We start from the raw sequence: 26735 nt of genomic DNA, 5'->3' as shown, positions 1-26735 counted from the left end.
GGTCCTTCAGTGTGATATAACTCAAATTTTCCATTATCTGCTTCTTTTGGTCTCTGCCTTGTCTTCCATCCCTGCACCTATCAGTCCCGCACAGAGCCTCCGTCCTTCACTGGTGCAGAGAGGTGTGAACGGATGAGACTAGTGAGAGGGCAAAAGTTCATCTTTTGTTTGGGTCTTTGGGTGCACTTTTAGTCATTTCTCAAGGGATGTCAATGACAGTCCGTCCATCACTTTGGTCCAGACTGAAATATCTCAACAATTATTGGATGGATTGCTATGAAATTTTAAACAGATTTTACTTTTCACCACAGTTTGAATCCTAATGATTTTGCTGATCACACCGCCTCAAGCGCCACCATCATTCACTTCAAAATTAGCCAATGTTAGCACGCTAACATGCTAAACAATGCTGGTAACAGTGGTAGACACTGATGAAAACACTGCTGATGTTAAACTGACGGAAATGACAACCAGGCCAATAAAATACATGTCATAAATAATTTGTGCTTTATGCCTAAATGTTCAGAAAAAATAAAGACTGTATTTTTTACATCTCTCTAGCTCAACACTAGATATGATCTCACAAGTGACTTAACATAGTGACTTAACATAGTGTCTGCTGACACCGTCCTCACATAAATGAACCACTGTATGTAATACTACCACATATATTTCTTAACACTTTAATGCTCCTGACATGATAAACACTTCTGATAAATGTTGCCAAAAATCTTTATTCATGACTAGGCAGTTATTACAGTTACATCACTATGACTGCTTTTAACTTTTATCTGTCGTTTAGTTTTTTTTTACAATGAGCATTACAACCTCAGGCTTGTTTCTTACAATGCGCACACATCCTGAGCCAAATGCTGTCACATTTTGGTGAGTAAATGTGTCATCTCTCGAAGGCACATAACTCACTTGCATGTAGTCGTTCTGTTTGGCAGGTAAAATTCCCGTTTGAGTGTGTTTGCGTGGTCTGCTACGCTGCAAGGTCGCAGCAGCATATACAAAGAGGTATTTTAGGAGAGCGGAGGATGAATTGAAAGCCCCTGCGTTATCAGCAAACTTCAAACAGACTATCTGCAGCTAATGCAGACGGTGATTACCACCAAACCTACAGACAGTTCCCAAACTGAAATCTCTCGGGAGGGCTGTTGAGACCTGTGAGGATATGGAGTCTCTCTCTCTCTCTCTCTCTCTCTCTCTCTCTCTCTCTCTCTTGCCTGTGCTATTTCAGAATCAAAGTGCTCATCGTTCATCTATTATTCAATCTGTTTCACTCTACTGTTTCTCTTTCTGTTTTCACATACACCATTTAGCCTCAGCCCACTTGGTGGAGCTGTATTTATTTTTGGAGTCTTCATTTTTTTCCAGCTTGTGACGGAGAATTCCTCCTGTCGCTGTGGCCCTTTAATGTTGTGTCTCATGGATGAAAACAGATGTCTATACAGAGGAGATGTGCTACTTTGTTGTACCTGTCATTCTTTGCATTTTCTCTATATTGCATTATATTTTCATTATTGATTAATATATTATATTTTTTTGATAAACATAAATGTGTGTCACAGTGTCCCAGAGCCCAAAGTGATGTCTTCAAATTTCTTGTTTGTCTGACCAACACTTTAAAACCCCTAAATAGCTCATTTATAATCACGAAACAAAGTGAAAAGCAGCAAATACTCAAAACCAGAGACTGTTTGCATTTTTTGCTTGGTAAATGCAGAAATATTGATCAAATCAATTGATTAATCTATCAAAACAATTGCCACTTACTTCTCTGACCACTGACTAATTGAATTAATCAACTCCTCACTGCTTCACAAAAACATACAGTATTTTTATACACAGTCATTACATTTGAATATGTGTATTATAAGGGGGCTGTTTTAGTAACTTGAAATAAGCTGAGCTGAGGTTTAAAATATAATAGCAAATGCACTAATTGACTCCTAATGCACTTCTATAGGATATCAGAGAGGATATGTTGATTGCCTTTGCTATCTAAGTGCAAACTGTAACCTCAGTGTACCACGGAGTGTGTGTGTGTGTCAGGGGGCCATGATTGAAACTATTGTTTTTTTGTGTTCTTGAAACAGGGCTTTGATATAACATTATATAATAATGATGTAATAATGTTTCTTTTCTAGATGAATTTAAATACAACCAAAAAGACTGAAATTCAATCCCTACTTTTGGCTTTAGTTTTAATTAATTAGTATCAGCAGTGTGTTCAGGCAGGCCGAGGTCACCAAGGTCACAACTCTGTTCTGATAAAAGAAAGAAAAAGTGGGAAACAAAGGAAGCTTGGTGGACAAAAGTATTGGATCAATGAGCTTGTTCTCATTGCTCCTTCTTTCGTAAAGAAAGGAGTTTGGCACAATGTGATAGTGGAATAACACAGACCCAGTATTTACATTTAGAAAAGTATGTGAATGCTAATTTTACATGTTCTTAGTAGAGCTGCAACGATTAGTCAATTAATCAGTTGATCGAAAGAAAATTATTTGGTGACAATTTTGCAATCAATGAATCGTTTCAGTCATTTTTCAAGCAAAGATGCCTAAACATCGCTGGTTCTGGATTATGAAAAGAAGGATTGCTGCTTCTTTTTATATATTCATATATGATAGTAAATGAAACTTCTTGGTTTTTGGACTGTCGGTCAGATGAAACAAGCATTTTTAGGACACTACTTTGTGCTCTGGGAAGTTCTGACGGACATTTTTCCACTTCTTTTTGTCTATTCATAGACTAAACAATTCATTGATAATGGAAATAATCATTATGAATATGCCTCTTGATGTTTTTGTAAGTTACAGTCTGAGGTTTGTCCCTTCATGAAGTCTGGTGACCGGGGCCTCGCTGTCACTGTCTGTAGCAGATTCCTGTTCACACAGCTCTGAAAGGGCATATTTAATGACCTCTCATTATCATTTCTCTCTGAGGAAATAATTTCCAAACCGTCTCTACTTTACTGATTAGGCCTCAAAGGATTCCCCTGATGTCGTTTCCACTTCCTCCTTGTTTCATTGTAATGCAACTCTGTCCCTCGAGTTCTCATTTGTATAAGTGCTATTCCATGACACGGCTGTCCCCAAAGCTTTTCTGCTGGGTCCCTACTCTCTGCTACCACTTGCCCTCAAAACATGTCGTTTTATGTAACCTTGATGTCTTTAACTGTTTGTTTATCTCCCTTTTTTCTCTCTCCGCAGAATGATACCTGGTCTGAGCTGTACTCCTTTGCTGTATTCAAGGCAATGAGCCACATGCTATGCATCGGTTATGGCCGGCAGGCCCCGGAGAGTCTATCTGATATCTGGCTCACCATGCTGAGTATGATTGTAGGAGCTACTTGCTATGCTGTTTTTATTGGCCATGCAACAGCTCTCATCCAATCCCTGGATTCCTCCAGACGACAGTATCAGGAAAAGGTGAGGGGCTTCATTAAAACAACTCTGTTCCATGTTCTCAACACTTTTCTCTTAACCCCTGAACATCCAGTTCTCCACTTTTATTTCCTCTCAAGTAGCTCTAAGGTTGTTAAAATAATCTTACTCCTCACAGCCTGACAGTATCACAAACATTCTGTATCAGCTTGTTCCAGCTCTCTGTCGAAGCTATAAGATGTGAAGTATTCAAACCCAGGACACCATGTTTGTTTATGGCTGCACCAAACCGTCAGATGGAAATATTCTAGATGTCTTGTGCATATTTTTTTTACACATTTCCCCCGAAATCAGTCAGACATATTTGGTATCTTTGAAAACTTTGGGATCCCCACTAGAATTTTTAATTTAATTTTGTGACTTTGAACATTGTTCGGCTACACAGCAGGAGTTTTGTACTCACTGAGCTGCTGATGTGTCACTGGGGTTGAAGAGATCAAATTAAAAAAAAATGTCAGTGGATCAAAACAGTGAAAAAATCCACTTGCCTTCTCTTTGTTAGTCATTGGCTGATGCTTATTTTGCATTATTAAATATTTGCTGCTGATTAAATGGTAATTTATCAGGCTGCAGCCTCGTCTTTTCATTTATCTATAATGCAGGATTTGCTTTAAAAAGTATAAAATGTGTACAAAAATAGATGTATTGTGGTGGAACAGCCTGAGGTCACACCCAGACACTTGTGTAGGACATGCACGAGGAGGTGACCTTAATCACAAATCATCAGGTGCTGTTTAGCATATTATCATTAGATGGTATTTGTCTTTGACTATCTGACATCTTCTAAAAAACAGGGATGGGGATCAGAGGCGTGCTGAACAGTGCTGCAGCAGTGGCCTGTAGTGGTAACAGCGCAGCCTCTCTGTTTCCAAGCAGAGTCTTGCTGGCTGGGGAGCAGGGGGAGTGTTGCTGGCTTTCAGCAGCCAATCAGAGGCTGCGGGTGTGTTCGGCCAGGTAGAGCCACGTCGCCGGGGGCAGGGCGTATGAGGGGAGGGGGTAGCTGATGTGGGAGAGAGAGAGAAAGAATGAGACATAGAGAGAGAGAGAGTGTGTGTGTGTGTGTGTGATATGATGTCCCCTTGGGCAGCAGTAGAATTGATGAGGCAGCAGACCTGTGTGTCCTGCCAATGTCATCCTGAAGGTGACGTAAGCAACCATGGCTGCCTCTCTCTCTTTCTTTTGCCCTGATCACTCTCTCGCTGGCTCTCACTCTACCTGCACTCTGTCATCTCTTATGCGTCTTTACCCCCTCTTTACATTATCTCATCCCCTCTTTTCTCATCTCTCCTCTATCTCTTAAATATCTCCCTGTGATTTTTGCCTCTCCGCCTTGTTTCCTATTTGCCTCTTTCATTTATCTCCCTCCAAAACTGAGTATCTCTCCCTCTCTCTCTCTCTCTCTCTCTCTCTCTCTCTCTCTCTCTTTCTTCCCCTCTCTCTCTATCCTCTCCGGTGCTGATGTCCTTGAGAGGTGCAGTGCTACTGCTAACTGGCTGCTACAGGGAGCAAAGGGAGGGGGAGGGGAAACCTGTGGGAGACAGAAGGGCCTTGATGTCGACACAACTCCTGGTGCACTGCGAGATATTTGAACATTGTCTTTTTCACAGTGTTTGGAGTGTTTTTGTCAGCTTTTTGTCCGGCTAGCCTTATGTGGAACTCCTCATAGGTTTTCTAGAGGGGTACAAATTGTGTCCAATAAATGGTTTAGAAGACTACAATTCAGCAAGTTGAGTGCTTACTGTGTGTCCTGGATGATTGGAGTTAAAACTGGTTGTGTTTTATCTGTGGGTGAGGTGTGTCACCTAAATGAGCAACATGTCCAATAAAGAGACCCCCTTCTCCTGTTACTGGAGGTTGAAAGTTTAAATTTTCTGTTTTGATTCTGCACTACAAGCAGTTTGAACACTGTCTTATGTATTTAAGAGCTGTGATGAGAAGAAGATGTTTGTATAATCCTCAGTCTGAATTCAGTTTAAGGATAAATTGCGAACTGAAACATATCGTGAGTTCAAATGTTTGCTTTCACATCAGAAATTTGTTCATAATGTCACGTCTTCTGTGTGTATTCACTCACATTTAGACAGGCTCTTTTTCTAATGCATCCTCACCCTATCCCAGAATACATATGCGTATATTTGCTGAGGGAATAAAAGTACATTTTCCCCCAGAACCCTTTTTCTGACCAGTTGTCAGATTTTCTTTCTCTGCTGCAAAGTTAGTTTTTTTCTGCTGCTCTGTGAGGATTAGTATTTGAGCTGAAGATGTGTTTATTAAAAAAAAAAAAACCACGCAGAGCAGAAAGTGCCAGCTATGCCATTGAGGCTGATGCTGATGCCGCTGGGTGAATTCGCCACGCCTCCAGATAGGACTGTGAGTGACATTTTTAGCATTTGGAGAGTGTTAACAAAACAACTCTGCTGGCAGTCTGTTACAGCCCCTGCATGGCTCGAGCTAGCATTGTGTGGAGGTCTCCATTTCAGTACTGTTGGGCTTAGAATCCATGCAGGTTAAATTTAATCTGCTAAATGAAAATGAAATTGTAAATTTAGAGAAATTGGCTTTGGCAGTGTTGGTGCCGAGACCTGAGGGTTATTTATACATAGTAACAGTCCACACCAACACATAGCAGAGAGGCAGACAGACCAGTATGGAAAGAAGCAGTCTCACTTGTTCCAGCATCTGCAAATTCACCTTTATTACACTAAATCTGGCTTTGAGCTCTTGGAGATTCACATGCTAGAGTTCATGTTTGTTGAAATGTGACAACCGAATTCAAAATCATAGAATTTGATGCACCCAAAAAAAGAGGTGTTTGTATTGTGCAGCAGAAACACTTCCTTCTTTTTTGGTGTGTCATATTCTTTGCTTTTGAATGTATGATCTTGACATCACCATCTTTCATTTTATACTGTGGCAGGTCGCTGGAAAATGCAGCGTTTACGGCCCCTCACAGCCATGCTCCATGGTTTTCACTTACTTTGCCTGATTAGACCTCATCTATTGCTGCACTCATGCGATGTTGGCAGAATGGGAAGAACATGAAACCCTTTTGTTTCTCAGACTTGGGAGTGTTCACACATTATTCCAAAATGGTTACCCACACTGCTAACCTTGTAGCCACATGACTTAAATAGCCTAAATGAGCTACTTTTGCAGTGTTACATATTTGGAGCAGATTGTAACAAGTGAAACCAGATACAAACAAATGGTGTATGGCTCCCTTTTTAACTGAAATGATCTGAAACAACTGTATTAGTGTAATTATTGAGCACTGTGAGCTCATTTTGTTTATGAAAGGTGCAACATAACTAAGTTTGTAAGATGTAGCTCCCAGCAATGATGGCTTTGCAGCCATTTTGCCAGCAGTCTGTTGACACTTGTAGTTCTGCAGCTCTTTTCACCAAGAGGGAGATGTTGTCACTGTTAGAAATTTTCAATATCTCAGACTCAGAATTACAACTAGGTGGGTAACAAGAACGTACTTTCCAACTTCCACTACTATCGTCTGAACGATACAATGTGCAGATGCAATAACTTTAACCTGAGCAGAAATCTAATAAGCCAGAAGTGAAAACACCTCTGTGGGTGTGAACGGCCTGAATCATTTACTGAGCAGTGGTCAGTGTGTTGCACCATTGCTAGTTGTTTGCTGCTAGGTAAATAGAATAAATAGAAAAGCTCCACCTGTGCTTTTCCTGCTTTGACAAGTCAAAATGTCTGCTGTGAAAAGGGTCTATTTGGCAAATTTCGGATATAATAGTATAATAACCTTTTTCACAGCATACACTTTGACTTATCATTGTGGGAAAACCACAGGTGTTACTAATGACATTAACCAGCCAGCATGCACAATGCCAGGACCCTGAAACCGTAGCAGCTAAATGTATTCAGCTCTTGTTAATTTAATTATTTACACACAGCTTACACATGGCTTTTCCTACTGTGACATGTCAAAACGTCCCCTTTGAAAAAGGCCTATCAGCTTAAGTTTTTTGTCAATATAAATTTGAGAAATGTTCATATAATTGGAGAATTTTAGTGAAAGATGTAAAATCAACATTTCATGTGTCATAATTCAATATATAGGCCTATTCTACTCTAAGGAAACCCTGTATACCATCAAAAATACTGCTACTGTATACTGTGTATTTAGTCATTGTTTAATTTTAGTCAATATGTTAAATGATATGTCAATTAATTAAAGGGGACTCCCTTTTAACTCTTCGCAGATACACCTTTGCATTGATAATCAGCTCTTAGTGGCTTCACACGGGGTTTTACATTGAGTCAGTGCTCCTCTCTTGTAGTGGGAGACACTAATCTCAATCAGCGAGACAGAGAGCAGACTGTCTGGGCTCTTTCGCATGATGTGGCACAGGACAGGATACAAGATTGTTTTCTACCTTCTCCCCTGTCCTCCTCCTCTTCGTCTTAAAGCGGCTGCCACCATCAACAACAGTGATCTATCTATTCTTAGCCACACGGCTTGTTGCAGATCGCTCCAATTATCCAGAAACAGGCTGACTTTGCAAAGATAGTGGCTAAAGTGATTCCTTCACCAACGTCTATAACAAAAACAGTGTCTCCTTAGTTGTGCCAAATGATATTCACTACTCTGGTAGAGAGTGTGTCTGATGTACAAACCCTTACCAGGAGGTCTCCTTTGGTCGTCACTCCCTTTGACTGAATTATAGGATTTTCAGTTTCCTCATTTCATTTAATAAGACTTTGTACTACGTGAGACCCCACAGTGTGTTGTTCCTCCCTCTGTACACATCTCTGAATTGAAGAAAGACAAGACAAGCTCTGACTTACTGCTATCTGATTTTCTTCTCTTTGGTGAATGTGCTTCATAATATAATGAGGCGATTTAGCAGGGAAAGAAGTGAATGAATTATACATCCACATAGCTGTTTGGGATGAACCCGAATTAGAATTTCCAATGGAGAGAGTTTGTGGGATGAATGAGCAGAAGGAGAGGAGAGGAGAAGGAAGGGAAGGAGAGGAGAGAAAAGGAGAGGAAAGGAAAGGAAATGAAAGAAAAGGAGAGGAAAGGAATGGAGAAGGGAATGATAAAAGCTAATAGTTATATTGGGTCACCAGTTAATGGGCTTAAAAGTAGAAAAAAGCGAAGTCAAAGACAAAACTCTCAAATCTCCCTCTGGATGATAAATTACAAAATGTAATCAGTTCCCAAAAATGCAGTTTCGATGACAAAATGTCAGCGGAGTGTTTCACTGCCACGCACACTCTCATCAAAGTGACAGAAAATGGATGTCATTTTCACTCTTTTTTGGGTGTTTGTCAGTCCCCTCTGGGTGCTGTGACGCACCAGCCAAATGCTTGCCCCTGGTGACACTAGAGAGATTGCAGGTCTGCCTGGTGATGATCGATACGGCGCATCGTGACATGGCTCTCAAAGTCAAGTCATTAAATGCTACCATCTTGGTCCAATCAGATAAGCTTTTGCTGCCTCATTCATTCAGACTTAGTCACTATCCACCGGCATGAGTTCCATGTCTAACCACAGCTGCTCAGTTGCTGCATCTCAGCGGGGGAGTGTAAGGTTCCACTGCGCTACCAGAGTGCCCCACACCTACACTTTGTTCACAATCAGCACTTCCATCCTATGAAAGGCACACCAGCTGCAGCGTTAGCTTTGACGCGTCAGATAAAGAGTTGTGACACAGGGTCAGCTCCTCAGGCCACGCTCCATCTGCAGATGTCAGGAAGCAGAGTCACTCATGCAGGTGAGACTTTGTGTTGCGTAACTCCATCAGAGCTGTGCAGCTGCCCCCACCCAGGAGAGTTTTTCTTATGTTGAATAATTCAGATGTTGCATGTTTGGGTTATTTATTATGTTTATGTTTATGGCAGAAGGAAGCATTGCATTTTCTGGGCATAGTGACAATACGTTTAACGCCTTTTAGTGCAGCACAGTGTGGAATCATGATATTCCAACATCCTCTCTGTAATAACAGTATGTGGTGTGACGTTAAACCTATAAACAGTGCAGAAAATATTCATTTAAATTATTTTTGAATTTGGAATAGAGCAGGGATTATCTTTTAGCACCTGTTGTTCCTCCTGTGAGATGCTAGCACTATACCCAACCATTACAGAGTTCTATGAAAACTTTAAATGCACACTAAAAATCACTGGGTTCAAATTTGACCCAATTTGGGTGAATATAGCACCAACACAACAGTGGGTTAATGTTACTCAGAAAGCTACTCAAGACAAGGGCTTGTTTTGACCCAGTTTTAGTGGTTTTTTTTTTAAATTTTACTGTTGGGTTATTCACCCAGACTGAGGCTTGTTATAATCTACTATATTCTTTTTAAACTTAAATGTCACAGTTTGTTATATATTGTTAATAACTTGTGTATCTTTTGAATGTCATGTGTTCAAAAGGTCAGCACTAGGGCCCTTAAATAATCCTTGAGCGCCTCCTTGTGGACAAATAAAATAGCCTGTTTCAGTAGGTTAATTTCTGCGCCACCATGTAGCTAAGTATCAATTAAAGCCTTAGCCAATCAGGGAAGGACACCAATAACTGTTGTATTAATCAATCAATCAATCAATCGATCAATCAATCAATCAATCTTTATTTATAAAGCACATTTGTGGCTGTAGCCCAGTGTGCTGCACATGACCAAAACACAACACGACAAAAACAAAAGCAAACAAACAGAGGTGAGCAAAGGCACAAAAGAGCAAAACAACAAATAAAAGCATGAAGCAACAATAGATGAATAAAACAACAAATGACGCGGCACCTTAAGTAAAAGCCAGGTTAAAAAGATATGTCTAATCTAAGGTTTCTTTTAAAAATGTCCACAGAGGTGAGTCCCTCAGATCCCCAGGCAGACTGTTCCAGAGACTGGGGCCACAGTGGCTAAAAGCTGTCTCCCCGTGTGTTTTTGTTGAAATCCTTGGGACGACTAGGAGGCCAGCTGCAGAGGATCTGAGGGATCTGAAAACATGTCTGTGAGATAGGCTGGTGCCAAACCATTCAGTGATTTAAAAACTAGTAAGAAACTCTTAAAATATGATGATGGCAACCAATGCAATGACTCTAAAACAAGTGTTATACATGCTGTCTGTCTTGTCTTCGTCAGTACTCGGTCTGCTGCATTCTGAACAAGTTGTAGGCAGCCAACAGCTTTTTTAGGTAGACCAAGCATTGAGAGCATTGCAATAGTCAAGCCTAGAGGTTATAGAGTATGCATTAGTTTTTCTGTGTCAGCCTGAGAGAGAAATGGTCTAACCTTGTCAGTGTTTCTAAGATGATAAAAGGACACATTGGTGACATTTCTAATGTGTGCCTCAAAACTGAGGTCAGAATCAAGGTTTTTGACCTGGTCCTTCATATGAAGGGCTAATGACTGAAGGTGCACAAACAGTTGCTCTCTCTGGGCTTGTGCCCCAAATATTATGATCTCTGTCTTGTCTTGATTCAGCTATAAGAAGTTGTAGGACATTCATACATTTATGTTATATAAACATTGCACTAACCTATAAATGGGGCTAAAATCATCTGGGGATACAGAAATGTATAGTTGGGTGTCATCTGCATAGCTATGAAACTCTTTTATTTTAGGCTTTCTGATGGCATATAGAGGCTAAAAAGGACTGGACCTTAAATAGAACCTTGCAGGACCCCACAGGTTATGTCTGTTTTCTCTGAGGAGTAGTCACCCAGGGAAACAAAAAACTCCCAGCCAGTCAAATATGATCTAAACCAGCTTTCCATTCCTGAGAGACCAACTCAGTTTTCACGTATGATTTCATGGTCGACAGCATCAAAGGCCGCACTGAGATCTAGGAGAACCAGGACTGAGAGCTTATTTGAATCAGAGTTAACTATTATGTCATTCACCACTTTAATCAATGCAGTCTCTGTGTTGTGGTGGGCTCTGAAACCTGACTGAAAATTCTCAAAGATATTGTTGTTTTTAATGATTTATGGTGATTTGAAGTATTTACCTGTTCAAGAACAACATTTTCTAAAATCTTACGTAAGAAAGGAAGGTTTGATATAGGTTGGTAGTAAGAACTGAAGAATCTATATTACTTTTTTGAGAAGTGGTGGAAGGTGCCTGTGAACAAAGAGTGGTTTACAGTACATCATTCCTCTGACAGGAAGTTAAAAGCAGTTTTAAAAAAATGGGGTAGGTATGGGTTCAAGAGAGCACCTAGAGGGTTTTAATTCAGAGACCACCTTTCTAATCACCTCTGTATCCACCAGAGTATAAGAGTGCAGAGTATATTGACACTGCTTAGTGCTTTCTAAAACATTATCTGACCTTGTCTGATTAATATGCATTCTAATTGTTGTTATCTTATCTCTGAAAATTCACTGCACTTAGTATTTGAGAAAACAAGCACTGGGGCATGTAGAAGTGGGATTTATTAGTCTGTCAATGGTCGTAAAAAGGACCCTAGGATTGTTTTGACTCTTATTTATGAGTTTAGAGAAGTGAGTCTGTCTGGCATTTCTCAGCGCCTTATTATATTCTGAAAGGTGAGTAGAATATTATAGTGGATCTGGAGTTTACTTTTCCTCCATCTACGCTTGACTTTTCGACAATTTCTTTTAAGTTTTGCGGGGGGTCTGTTAAGTTTAGTATTCAGTTTCATTTTTCCATGGTGGCTTACATTTTAACCAGGTTTTTTTAGTTTTAGTGGTGCAACAAGGTCAATTGTTGTCCATAATTTTGTATTAAACTCATTTACAAGGGAATCAATAGATGAATGGAGAGTTTGCAAGGACAACATATTCATATGCATATTGAAACTTTCAGCCACTTCAGGTGTAAGATGTCTTTACAGTGAGTTCAGCATTAACCTGAGTCATGGGCACTGCCACACTAAATTCAATGCAATAATGATCAGATAGAGCAAAATCTCTAATTGATGACATTTCAACATTTAGCCCCATACTAACTACCAGGTTTGAAGTGTGGCCCCGATTGTGGGTTAGTTCATAGACATGTTGTGTGAAACCAAGATCTTATAATGGATTAATCAAATTGATGGCCCTTTTGTCATTTATGTTGTCTATATGTAAGTTAGAATCACCAACAATAAGAATTTTATCATAATTTGTGTTAACAATAGAGTAAAGCTCTGAGAAATCTGTTTAAAACTCGGAACAGCAATTTGGTGCTCTATATACAGTAATTGTTAGTATGGGTGACTGGCATTTGAAAACAGTAGTGAGATATTGAAAAGAGCAAAAAACATCAAAGGAGACATTTCTACACTCAAAGGACTTAACCCCCCCCCCCTTTTTTCCCTGTCTACAAGAATAGGAGAAGTCATAGTTTGAGAGGGGCGTTTTGATGAGGACAACAGGTGCATCAGAATTCAGCCAAGTTTCAGATAAAAACAAATAATCTAGGTGTTGCTCTACAATAAGGTCATTGACCAGGAAAGTTTGTTTGATAGGGACCTAATATTGAAAAATGCAATTTGCAGTTTCTGTGGCTTATGCTGCTGTGCACCGTGTTTTAATGGAACAAGAGTGTTATTTGTCATGACTGGTCTAGACACTCTGACGTTTTTATTTTTTAGCTTTGCTACAGGATATAAATCTGTCAGTGACTCTGATTGGAATGTGTGGGAGTGGGAGATTTAGGCCTAATAGTAGAAACAGAGAAATAAGTGTGATCAGATAGTGGTTTAAATGACAGGAGGAACCTGTGGAGGGATCTCTAATGGGAAACAGTATGCTGAGGTTGTACCTTAGAGGAAGAGGGAGGATCCAGAGATGTGTATGTGAGATGTAAACATTCAGTTCTATGGGAGGGACTGCACCGCATGCTGCAAGTTTGCTGATAGCATTTGTCTACCATGCATGTAGGGATGGATCCTGTCTCTTTTGAAAGGGGAGAAACGATCCCCCCAAAAAATTTTAAATTGTCAATAAAGCCCATGTTGTGAGACCTGCTAGTGGACTGGAGCCAAGTGTGAAGGCTGAGGATTCTACTAAAATGGGGATGGGGCCTGATATAAGAACAGACGTCCCACAGTTCTTTAAAATGTAAAAAAGGAGGTTAAAATCATTTTTGGTGCACCCAGACTCCTGATGTGTTGTCTTATTTGTCCCCACATGAACTATTATTCTTTTAATAGCCATTGGGAGTGAGGGCAGTAGATCCTGGAGTTTATCCAGGATGTCAGGGACTGTGGCTCCAGGGAAAAAGTGTGTGATTGCGTTTAAGAAGCGGATGTTCAGGTTATGGAGTTTCCAATAATTAATGTATTGGGGAGGAAGAGGGGACAAGGAGATGTTGCATGTGGGCTGCCTGGACAGTACAGTGAATGTTCAGTTACCTCAGTCTGCATTGAGTTTGGCAAACTACGCTGGAGGGTCTGTGCAGGCAGACAGGGATAAGAAGATGGTATCAGTCTTGGAAAGTGAATTATTCCCTGAGGCTCAGCCCGAGGAAGACCTCCTGAGCATCTGATTACGGCCTCCGTCAGCATCCTATGGTGGGGGTGATGAGCCACCTGATCAATGCTGGCAAAAGGGGGAGAAGACGCAGTGAAAAGCCAGAAAATGGTCCAGGTTGGGTGGAGTCGGGACTGCAGGGGCATTGCCGGGATGGACAAGACCTCATCCAGCAGGATCATATAGCGGTTAGAGAGAATTAATGGAGGTTGTAGAGAAGCCCCAATCAAATCTCTCTTGCAGCCATGGCATACCACCTCCGTCCTGGACAACTGGGTCCATGGATTAGCTTAATTTGGTGTGGAGCTATAAACTGGGGCCTTGGGCCTGGTTTCCAGTGTGAACCCCTGAATCATCTGACGGTGTTGGGGTGACCATCTACGGTGTTATAGCGTCCAGGACCAATGCAGCAACGATGGTGCTTGCTGCCCCTGACTCCAGCTTACATTCTTGGACTGGTCACTCTGTTCAGCTGCTAGACCCTTCAGGTGGACCAGCACAGTGCCAGTGTGCATCAAGGCCAGCCAAAGGAGGGTGGCTGCAGTATCTGAGACCATCAAGGACATCAGGGAGGTGGGTGATCGGGCAGCTGGGACAGCAAGAGTGGAAGACTGCATATGCGAAATATGTTTTGCCTGGGCAGCAGCAATGGAGACAAAGCCATCAATTAGTTTATCCTTTTTTTGGAGCTCTGACTCCAGGCAGTGGATATCATCCCTTAACTGTGAGTAAGCAAGTTTGCAGTCCACACACACAGCCATAATAGCTTGTTTTCAGTCCAAGTATAGCAGTATAACTCATAAAACAACGTGATTGTAAAAACAGAAAACTTAAAACAGCAAGATAAAGTAATCCAACAATCGGTAAAAGAATAGCATTAAAAACAGGTTTTACTTGGCAGTAGACAGTTCAAGTTTATCCATTTTCCAGCTTCATGCTCTGTAGCAGTCAGAGTGTTGCCGATAGTTCACCATATCAAAGTGGGTTGCCTCGTTGGCAGGATATATTTTATCTCCTTTCCAATAATTCCATCATGAATTCCTTTTATTTAGAGATTTTTGTGCACTGAGAGATCCTGTGCGTCCATGAGACTGTAAGTCTTTACAAATAATTCTGTTAAGAGGTTTAAGAATATTAATGTTGTTATTTCCTGCCTGTTAAAATCCATGACTTTGGTTAAGTAAATGCGCTCTGTGTGTAATTCTCATTTATTTCATTACAGTATGTGTGGATCAACTCAGCCACAGCTAAAAGGCCTTAGTGCAGTAACTTTGCTTTCATAATTGAGTAAGCTCTCTGTTTACTGTTTGTTACTGTTGTCTATATTATACATGAGATGAATTTATATTTTCTTTTCATTGTAGTTATGTAGTAGTTTCATGTAGGTTGTATAGTGGTAAATTGCATTTAGTATGATAATTAATGCATGTCATTTCTACTTTTTAGTATGTTGTAGACACCATGTCAGTTCACAGATATTGATCTGAGCAATCTGAAATTGCATTATATGTGTGGTAGTGAATAAAGCACCATTTGAGGACATCTTCTTCTTCTCCAGTTCTTACCGGACTATCTGTGGTGATTGCAAATTCATTTAAGCAACTACATCTAGGGATTCTTTATTAAATAGGAGGTCTTAGGCTTGGGCTCATGCAACCAACACTTTCTCCATCACAATATGCACATCGTTTTGTACAAGAAACAATAAATTTGTGACAGTTTTTAGCTAAGCTTGTTGTGTGTAATACTGGGTCAAAATAACAGATTGCTACTGGGCAAAGTTAATCCAATATTGTATTGGTACTATATTGACCCAAACTGAGTAAAATTTTGACCCAGTGATTCTGTAGGATAGACTCGATGTGGTGGTATTCAAAGATAACGGCCCATTGTAAAAAGTATAAAAAGTAGTCCCAGCCCAAATGCATGGCAAAGATTAGGCCACAACTGAAACCTTAAAAATGTGGTGTCTGTCTTACTTTAAATCTGTTTGACAAAGTATTAAATCTTGATAAAAAATACTCAAACCTCTAAAATGGGGGTAGGTTAAAAGTGTCGTTCACATCCATACTGGGTGAACAGTGTTGGACCTGTAGTACTTTTTCTATATAATTCCCCATTTTTAGTACAATGCAGCACGATAATATTCCTAAATGTTCAGCCAGGTGGCCAAACAGAGTGTTCTTGACTTGCAAAGTTAGACACCTGACCTTACTCCAATGTAGTACGTGTTTCATTTACTGAAGACCAGACTCCAGTCAAAAAACAGCTGAAATAAGCAAGCACTGAAAATGGCTTAAATACAAACCTGGCAGAGCATCATGAGGGAAGGCGCCAAGAGGTCTGCTGATGTTTTTGGGTCATAGAGTCCAGTCAGTTATTTACTGCACTGGATTTTCAATCGAATATGAAATATGTAAGTTTATGTTGTTACTCTCTGTCCCCTGAAATTGGGGGACTGTTTATAGTAAGAGCTATAATTTCTACACAGTTCAGCTGATGTGAATGTAATCACCCTCAAATTGAATCTTAGTGTCAGCGCGCCACCCCCAGATCTATTGTTTCAATTCAGAGCCAGCACAACATAAAATGTGTCTCTACTCTAATACTACCTGATGGCGCTGTACATACTGGAAATAAATACTGTAGTCTCAACAATTTTCTTACTGATGTGACCCAAGTTATGTGAAATAGCAATCACAGCGGGGGGTCTGTTAAGTTTAGTAATTCAGGTTCAAACATTATATTATCTGAAATTAAAGTGTTATCGAGTCACTAGGATGGTTTTCATCTCAACATGAGTTACTGCACTGTTGTCATGAAGCCAGCATCCTCCCTGTGTACACTTTTAGTATTCAGTTAAGCTGAAATCTTTGTTTGCCAAATGTGCCTCTCTTGTAGAAACAGAGAGCCAGTCTGTCTGTCTCAGATAGTAAACAATTCCCAATTTAGGAGTTTATCTGATGCTCTTGATGATAGAGAGCACAAGGTACAGAGTATGAACAGGTGGACCTCATTGTTTTGCACAGGACACGCGGCTGCTGACACAATATTGTCTGTTGCAGAACTGAACCTGGGACCTTGCAGTAGAGCAGCAGTCTTGCTACTCTGAAGCAAACCTGCTAAAGCCATTGTCAGCCACTGTCAGGGGATGTCACTTGATGCCAGCTGACAGTTTTGCGGTGTTAATCCACCAAACAGTACCATTTTAGGATCGACGGGATAGAGGGGATATGGAGGATGACTTCCTCAGCCCCTGCAAGTTGTGAGTACACAGTATGTGCCAACCCGCTGAGCTGTCAATACAGCCCTCTCAAAATTGGGTTTCAGACAGCTTTATGGGTGCAGGGTTGAGCTGCAGTCTTATGAAGCTCTCCATCTGAGCGGTGTTGAAGTGCACACAGTCTGACAGCAAAGTACAAGGAGAAATCTTTTTCTCAAAACAGTTTACTGTCTGTTCTGTTTACTGCCACATCTATCTCTCCTCCGTCTGCAGCCCGGCCATGTAGTTTTTGGTTTCTCAGTGGTCACTTTGGATGGACTGCGATTAGCATATCTCAACAATAGAAGCTGATTGTTTGTGTTGTTGTCATGTTGGACCCTTCACTTTCTATTGATCTGGCTTTGATTAACTTCTAGGGAGCATTGATCAAAGGGGCGAGTGTGTTCATTTCAGTTGACAGCTGAAGGGCATGTGCTCACACTGTTTTCTGTGGATGTTTGTATTGTGTTTGTTGACACACTGGAAGAAATACAGATAAAATGCTGTTGTTTCATTCTCAGAAACATACAGTACCAAAAAAGTGTGTCCAAACCTTTGACTGGTACTTTACATGTCAAAAATTTTGCTAAGTAGGCATTATATATATATATATATATATGGGAATGTGTGAAGATATGGACACACACTATCTGATCCCTTACGCTTCAAAACTTGTGTAATTGTTGTATTTTTCAAGGTTGATAGGTGACTTTGTCTTTTGTTCACATTGCTTGTGTATTGTATTTGCTTACTCTATTTACTTATGTTTATTTAAAGGATAAAGCTGACAATATTCTATATCTTTTTTGTTGTCAGCAAATCCCATGAGAAAACCAAAACAAATAACACCTTAGTCTGTCTCTTAATATTGTCTGACTTTCCTAACCTGCCTGTGGCACTCAGCCCCAGCTCACTGCTTCCTGAAGATATACATGAATGGGCCACAAATACTGCATATATTTTCATTTTTAAAAAGGTTAAATAATAACCGCTGGGCTCTGTAGTTTTTAGCAAATATTACTGAAACAGGAGTAAATAGTGCTTTTGTTAGGGACTATTTTCAGCTGCAAATTTGGTGCTCTAGTGAGTATTTATGGCAGCAGGACTGTGTGTGTTAGATATACTCAAAATAAACTATGGTGCCTGTGTTCATCATAATGAAGGAACATGTCACAGAGTGCAATGGTGTGGCTCACTGATGTGTTTTTAATAGTTTTTGGACATTTATAGGGTCATAGAAGCTACAGTATATCAGAGTGTGGTTACACAGACAATACCCGTTAGTAGCATCATTTTATTGTCGCTTATTGTCTTTTTATGGGATTTGCTGACAATAAGAAAAATAAAGCACATCACTGGACTTATCCTTTCACAAGGACAATACAAACATCGTTACATAGGAAAAAGAAAAGCCCTCATCTCTGGTTAGGCGATTATAATACAATAGTTAACATGCTGACTGTGGATTTATAAAAAGTGTTTTTTTTTCCTGTACATTTTTTGAAATATTTATACGCCCTGCATTAACAGAACATTATCTCTGTCTGACCTGCTCCCTCTTAGTACAAACAAGTGGAGCAGTATATGTCCTTCCACAAGCTGCCCGCTGACTTCCGACAGAAAATCCATGACTATTATGAGCACAGATATCAGGGCAAGATGTTTGATGAGGAGAGCATTCTGGGAGAACTCAGCGAGCCTCTAAGAGAGGTAAGACACACAAACACATTCAATTCCCACATGTATATCAAATTTTTCTTTAATTATCTTGTGATTTTTAGTGGTACGTTTATTGTAATCCTAGTTTCACTGATGTATTTATTAAATTCTGACCTTTATTTAGTAGATTATAGTTTATAGTTTATAGTTTATAGTGTATCCCAAACTCGACCTCAGTGTAGTGCTTCAGTTGCATATTTGACATAAGCTTCTCTGTATTTGTTTGCACCAAACATTGTTTCCATTTTTAGGAAATTGTCAACTTCAACTGTCGCAAGCTGGTGGCTTCCATGCCACTGTTTGCCAACGCAGAGCCAAACTTTGTGACCGCCATGCTGACCAAGCTGCGCTTTGAAGTATTCCAGCCACATGACTACATTATAAGGGAGGGCACCATTGGGAAGAAAATGTACTTCATCCAGCATGGAGTCTGCAGCGTCATCACTAAGGGCACCCTTGCAATGAAACTCTCTGATGGCTCATATTTTGGAGGTAGGATACACTTAGTGGCTTTGTTTCAATGCATTTAATGGTATTTTTACCTTCTTCTATTAAGCCATTAACCTTTTCTTTCCCTTCTTTCAGAGATTTGTCTATTGACGAGGGGTCGGCGAACAGCCAGCGTCCGAGCCGAGACTTACTGTCGACTCTACTCTCTCTCTGTTGACCACTTCAACGAGGTGCTGGAAGAATATCCCATGATGAGACGAGCCTTCGAGACTGTTGCTATTGACCGTCTAGACCGCATTGGTAAAAAACAACAGCAAAAAAAGCAAACTATAGACTCACAGCTGAACTAATTTAGGAAGATTCATTCAGTTCACGATGATCAGAAAAGTTGTTCACAGTAAAATGGATAAAAGAGACAAAACATAATGACAAAAATCTGAAATAAATACATCTATAAATAACATTAGCATTTTAAAAGCATTACACACAAATTAGCATCCATATTGCCATCATCAGCCTGAATGCTGCTCTTCAAATAAGATAAAATAAATAAAGCACTCTGAAATGAACCCCTGTACAGAAAACAAAAAATACATATATTGTGCTCAGGAAATGGTTGCAGAATATTAATGTTGAAATACAGTCGGCAGTAAAACGAGCTGTGCTGTTCCCGCAGAATGATACGGGACACTGTAACAGTAGATGAGAGCACAGGGTGACACGTCCATTTTCCTCAGGGCTAGTTCGGCTAGAGGATGTACCTGGTGTGAAGGACATCACATGCTATATCTAACTCATATGGTTCTCCATTTCTAAATCCTCCTGTTTACACATTTTCATGCCTTGTTCTCCATTCGTCCTCCCTGTGCTGTCCTTTCTCTTCCTTGTGTATACTTTGTCTTTTAATAATCAGTCCATGCTTTTTTGTTTCTACAGGTAAAAAGAACTCCATCTTGATGCACAAGGTTCAGCATGATCTCAACTCCGGTGTCTTCAACAACCAGGAGAACGAGATGATCCAGGAGATTGTCAAGTATGACCGTGAAATGGTGAAGCTGGTGGACCTGCAGCGGCCGCGGGCCATGTCTATGACCCCGTCCATCGGTGGTATCTTTGCTCCTCCTGGCCAGTCACAGACAGGCTCTGCTATCGCCACCCTCCAGCAGGCTGTGGCCATGAGCTTCTGCCCTCAGATGGCGAGTCCTTTGGTGGGTCCAGGGACTCTGCAGTCTCCCCGTATGGTGCGAAGGTTTCAGGTGATGCAGAACCTGTCCAGCCCAGTCTCCATGTCTCCTCTTCAGTCTCAACCTCCTCAGACGCTCGGAGGGATGTTTGGATCTGCAGTCTCCAGCCCACCTGTCCAAAGCCCGCTCGCAGCTTCAGGACGGACTTTCCAGTACATGGCGAGTGCAGGACCGTCTGGGTCCCAGTTGTCCCTAGTACAGCACCATGCACCCAGCCCCACACAGACCCAGCAGAGGCCTGCCTCACACAAGAGCACCCACTCCCTCCATACAGGCAGCTTGAGCCAGGATACCCGCGCCCTGTCTGCCTCCCAGCCTTCACTCCCACAGGAGGGAACACCACAAGCTGCCTCTGCAGCCCCCAGCCCTCCGCCCTCCACCCGCACCTCCAACACCTCCATCGGCCCTTCTCAGCCACCTCACCCCAGCCTGCCTGGGCCCTCAGGGGTGGGGAGATCAGCGGGTGCGCAACAGAGGGTGGCCTTTGCCTCCACACCTCCTCCCAGTGGACCTGCTGGAGTAGGAGCAGTAGCAGCAGCTGCTGGATCAGGACCTCCAGACTCTGGAGTTCCCAAGAAAGATTCAATTGTCAGCCTTCCAGAGCTAGACTCTGCCAGATCCCGGCTGTCTTCCAACTTGTGACCCTGGTAGAGTTCAGGAGAGATGCCTTTTTTGTAGGAGAATTTGTTTGTTTAGGTCAGTTCAGCTGATCTGTCAGCCTGCTAAATGACCAATCGGCTGCCCGCGCCACAAGTCATTCGGCCTGGATGCACTGTGCGCTGGTGTCAGCAGAAGGAAAAGAGCAACTCAAAGTCTTGAGACACTTTGGCTAGGAGGAGTCTATACAATTAAACTAGTATAACTATAAGGTGGAACTGGTCTAATCTACTGTGCCAGCACCTTTAGTCTTAGTATCACCCCTTACACTCTGCTTCCAAACACCTACTGTATATCGCTGTCTTTACTGTAAAGATATGAAGAAAAGTATGATTAATGTAACATTTGCATACTGTGTAGAATCCATGCAATGCAATCTAGCAGGAGCTGGACTTAAAAATGAAAATCAGGGACTTGAGGTCAAATGACAATGACATTTTAAGCGTTCAAAAAGTGTTTTGAGTGTAATTTTTCCGTATAAGCTGTCGTAGCAAAAGAACACATTGCTCTTCATATTGTTTAAAATAGTAGTGAAATTAGTGTTTTAGACCGCTGGTCGATCTTACATCGATGTGTAAATATTTGATGAAAAAAGTACGGAAGGATATTATATTCATTGTATCTACCCAAACCAAAGTTGAGCTTGAACACAAAGTCTGGTTGTGTCTGTATCAACTAAAAAAGAAACATAGAAGAAAATGCCATTTATTTAACTGCCTTGATTCAACGTTAGAAGCCATATATTTGGTTTGTGTGTATGTATATATGTGGGTGTAAGTTTGTGTGCGTGAGTTTGTTGGTATGTTTTGGTTATATTTTCAGAGAATGGACTCACACACTCTCTACACGGCTCAAGCGCGATTGGTTTGACGTGCTGATGGTGGCACTGACCCGTTTTCATGAAACATCTGGGAAGTGGTCAGCTGTTTGGTCAGCGTACTGATTGTAACCCTGAAGGCAAAAGCGGTTAAATAATCTGAGCTTTATTGGAAAGAAACATTTGTGAACAACCCATACTGTATACTTGCTTGTTTTTGTCTAGGTTTATTGATTAACACATGCAATATAATTCTGCAATACTCTACCCCGCCTATATATATAAATATATATGAATACCAATATCTATACATATGCTGTACAGGAAAGTGAACTTCTTTCTTCTTTCTTTTTTCTTTTTAATGTGAAATCTTAAAGAATCCAGCAGCTATTGTGGCTTCACTTGAGGTATTGTAATCCAGTGACCATGTTGTTACCTTAACCAAAAATGTTTGAGGGAATGAAAGGATGTGCAGTGTCATTTTAGTGAAAAAAAACAACAAAAAAAAAACAGAAGGGGCAAACTGTTTAAGAGTCGCAGTAGGAATCCACACTTTGAGTTCAGCAATTCAGATCCTCAAAAAATGTCACTTTACAGCCCATTTGAAGGTGTGAAATTGTAAGATGAATGGGGCATGAAGGCCTCACTTGTAAAATATCTTTGCTCCATATCGAAGTAAATGCCCCGTGTCACCCGAAAACTACTATGAATGTCTCAACATCTTGATCCACAACAATCCTAGTAATCAAATTTAAGATTGAGTTGAGGCTTTTGGTTATATTTATTCTAAATCTTCTGGTCCTGTTGAACCTAAAAGCCTTCTCTTGCTGAATGTATGCCATACGAGAAGGAAGAGAGCTAATCAGATACAAACTGCCATGTAAATAAAGGGATGGAGATTTAAAGAGGCTTTTATGATGCAAGGGGGTTGTGGGCATTGCTGTATGTGTTGCTGAGTGTCTGTGCGATCTTTTTAGGTTTGATGATGCTTCTCTGGGTTGAACGTTGCTGTTATTTATCCTGTATGCTACCCCCACCCACCATACACCCCACCCCCCCCAGATCTAACATGAGAGGATACATTTTTTTTAATTATTCATTTATTGAATCGGGCGAGAGCGAGACGTAACCACTTTGAACTCCTCTGTCCAAAGCAAACACTGAGGACATCCAGTTAAGCACCTTGTGTTGCACTATGACCTTGTAATCAAAATGAAAATCAATGCTCTATTCTTCTAAAACGGCTGCGGTACTTCTCCTGGACCCATTACCTGGTTAAACTGTAAGGACAAAAAGTGAATCCAATTGGGATACAAAATAGGCAGCTGATTCAATGTGTTAAACAAACACGGTGTCCAACTTTTTCAGCTCTGAGCATTGATCCAGAGCCAAACTGTAAAATCGATGCAATGGACATTTCACTCAGGTTTGCTACCTTTCCAGAGAGATGTATTGATTGCCGCAGCGTGGCTTTCCATTGATTTATGTAGGCCTGTCTATCCTCCTATAATCAACTTGTTGATTTAACCATGCTGAAAGATTCCCCTTGAATTTTGATTGGCTTAGAAAAACAAGGAGGAACTGGTGGAGTCATAACCCTTAGATTGCTATTAGTATATCTCGCTTGATGCTGCCATTTTGTTCCGATCACTTTCCCTGAGAGCTGTTTAAATCTTTAAACAAGGTGTAGGTGATTATTTTTTATCCAAGGGCTTCATTCATATGGCTTGTAAACCCTGGCTCATTGTTATTGTAGAGCAGCTGCATTTTCACTTTATGTTTGATCAATAACATGCACTAAACCTTGTTCTTTGTCATACCTGGGTCACAATGCTGCGACCTGATTCATTGGCAACACAGGATTTTTCTATTGCTTTTTTTCCTATGGGAAAGGTACATGCCAAAAGGCCAATACGATTGTGAATGAACCGGGTCCATTTGAGTCAATAGCTGTTGTGTGCTTCAATACTGTTCCAGTGCAATCAATTGGTCCTCTTCCCTATTCCTTTGTGCTAATACCAGAGTTTGCCCTATTAAGCTGCTATCAGGACTGTGCTGATATTATTTGAATGAGTCCACAGTCAGTGAGAGCAAGATGGAAGGAGAGTTAAAAGAGCTAATGTTTCAGGCAATATCAGGCACCGTGTCTGTTTCATTGCATCCATCCAGTAAGATACTGTAGTGTGTAATTCACTCCCACTCAAAGGATGGCATCCCAGACACTTTGATCAGTACCACTCTGTTTGAACCCTCAGCCATGAGGCTGATACAGCCCTGGCCAAAGCACACACTCCTGTCAGTTATCTGGTTCGTGTCTGTGTCACAAGTGTGTTCAGTCAGTTGGCTCCGAGCCACCATCGACTTGCTGTGTGCATGCCGTAGCGCTGTATTTTCCTGATGGCTGGGGGTTCAAGGTGCGATTGTTTAATGGTTCTTCTTCTGGACCTTGCTGTGAAGTGGGATTGAAATCCCTCACACATGTTTGACACTGACTGACAATTATTGAGAGTATCTAAGTTTCAAACCTCTCATTCTTGCTGTACCAGATATTAAAGGTACCGAATGCCTTGGTGTTGATATGTTAGCAAATCAGGGTATTCTTTTCGTTTGTAAAAGTGTCTTTGATTTATCAGTATATTTTGTTTGGTTATTGTTTGGTTATTGTTTGGTTATTGTTTTTACAATGTGCCCCATGCACACGGACTGTATATACCTTGTGCCTAGTATATCTAGTTTCCACATAGTCTATTTTTGTGGTATGTATGTGCCTGTAAAAATGCAAATACGTGTTTTTATTTTCAACTTGCAATATATGTAAAAAAACATTAGATGAAGACTAGTATTGCTGAATTAAAATGACAATGTCAGTATATATAATTTTCCCTGATTTGGGAAACACAAAATTGCACATTTTTGTTGGTTTGAGCCTTCCAACACCATGCGCGCTGTACTCTGTACTTTCATGTTCTGTACATATGGTATACACAGAGATGTGGGGCACATTGTTGTGTTTTTACCACAACCTGCTGTACAAGAAACATTTTCTACAGTGAGAGGGTGAGCTCTGACAGGCTTCTGGTGGATATCGGCAGTATAGACGTTAGCTTAGATGACCTGCTTGCTGCACAGAGCCAAAAATAACAAAGAAATGATATATAAAAAAACAAACTGTGGAGATGCCTGCACAATATAAAGAAACATAACTAGGCTGTGAACATGCTGGAAAATCTTTCTCAAACCATAAGTTGCACAGTTGAACTCTGATGCTGGTTGCACACTGATCTGGTGTTTGCCATTTTGAAAAAAAAAAAAAAAATCTTTCCAACGCTGAATTTGGCTCACGAGCCACAGCAGTCATGAGCTTGACTCCTGGTTGAGTTACCTTGACAGATAATAGCAGAGTGCATGCTTGTATTTTTCTTATCTAAGCAGAGTTCTGTGTACGATTCTTAGTGGGACCTTCAAATCTAGACATTGTCGTGTACCAACAACTGTACAATGATTTTATTTAGTCTAACAGTTAAACCTTTGTGTCGTAGCTACTGTAGCCTGCTTAGCTTACCTAAGCCTTCTCTCTGCTTCAGGACTCTGTGTATTGTGTGCTTGAGTTTGTGTGCGTGTGTGTGTTCCTGTGCCTTTCCTTCTATAATGTTGGTCCCACTTGAGAATATGATGCCATTTAGGGGTTTATTACCCACGTGAAGCCGAGAGAGATGCCAGCACAAGCTGGAAAGTGTTACACGGTCACGACTCCATTTGATCTAAAAAAAAAAACAAAACAACAAAAAACACTGTAATGCTCCTAGAAATGACTCTAGCACATCTCTAGACTTAGTAGCATTCCACAGCCTGCACGAGCAGCTCGGTGTGGGCATCCAGACACACTTTACCAGCACTATGTAGACAACAACACAGATATATGACACAGCATGTGTTCTCTCTCTTTCTCTCTCTCTCTAGAGGCCAGTCTGCAACCATCTCAGGCTGTGCTCGGCTTCCGCTCTTAACAAAAAGGTTCAAGTATTTCAGAACTCCAGCTCTGTCTAAGTTGATGTCTATAATCCAGGGACAAATCAGCTCCCAGTCCGAGCCGCAGCACTTCCAAATAGACCTCAAAGGATCAGGGTGATGCTTGGGATGCTGGCGATATTTTACGCCGTCCAGTCCTTTCAGACTGAGATGCACAGCTGGCGGTGAGGGCACGGGGCTGATTTGAACTTGCATGCAAAAGGCTGTCTTGTCCACCACCTCTGCTGGCCGAGAACACAGAGCCACACCCTGGTCTCTCTCAATAAGCTGGTCTGTCAGTCAGTGGCAATGTTGTTTAAGCGTTCGTAAAAAGACGATACATTGTTGTGCAATAAAAAGATGAGCGCATTGGCATACTTATCTGTGTGTGGACATTTATTCATTGGTGTGTTTTTGTTGGTCAGTATGCTGCGTTTGGATGCAGTGTTTGTGTGTGTGTGTGTGTGTGTGTGTGTGTGTGTGTGTGTGTGTGAACATTTAATGCACTTCCTGGAGTTACACTGGTAGCTGCAAACACGTGTACACAAACACACATACACCTCAACCTTGTAAATCAGCCAGCAACCCCTCCACCCTCATTCTACCCCACATCAGATGAGATCTTTCTCTTTCTCTCTTTCTCTCTCTCTCTCTCTGCAGACAGGGG

At 41.0% G+C, this 26735-nt stretch overlaps 1 protein-coding gene across 1 annotated transcript in view; it reads left to right on the top strand.

Annotated features, from left to right (window-relative positions):
• Positions 1-26449, top strand: part of LOC137194077 (potassium/sodium hyperpolarization-activated cyclic nucleotide-gated channel 2-like) — a 37685-nt gene extending 11236 nt beyond the window's left edge. Inside the window, exons 4-8 of the mRNA XM_067605616.1 lie at positions 3219-3437; positions 18737-18883; positions 19144-19384; positions 19478-19642; positions 20279-26449. Coding sequence (XP_067461717.1) covers positions 3219-3437; positions 18737-18883; positions 19144-19384; positions 19478-19642; positions 20279-21228 — 1722 coding nt within the window. The 3' untranslated portion in view covers positions 21229-26449. The remainder of the gene's footprint in view (positions 1-3218; positions 3438-18736; positions 18884-19143; positions 19385-19477; positions 19643-20278) is intronic.
• Positions 26450-26735: the final 286 nt, after the last annotated feature.

Source organism: Thunnus thynnus, chromosome 12 (genome assembly GCF_963924715.1).
Source record: "Thunnus thynnus chromosome 12, fThuThy2.1, whole genome shotgun sequence".
Lineage (NCBI taxonomy): Eukaryota > Metazoa > Chordata > Actinopteri > Scombriformes > Scombridae > Thunnus > Thunnus thynnus.
The sequence above is the reverse complement of the archived record's forward strand: the minus strand, read 5'-3'. Positions and strand labels throughout refer to the sequence as shown.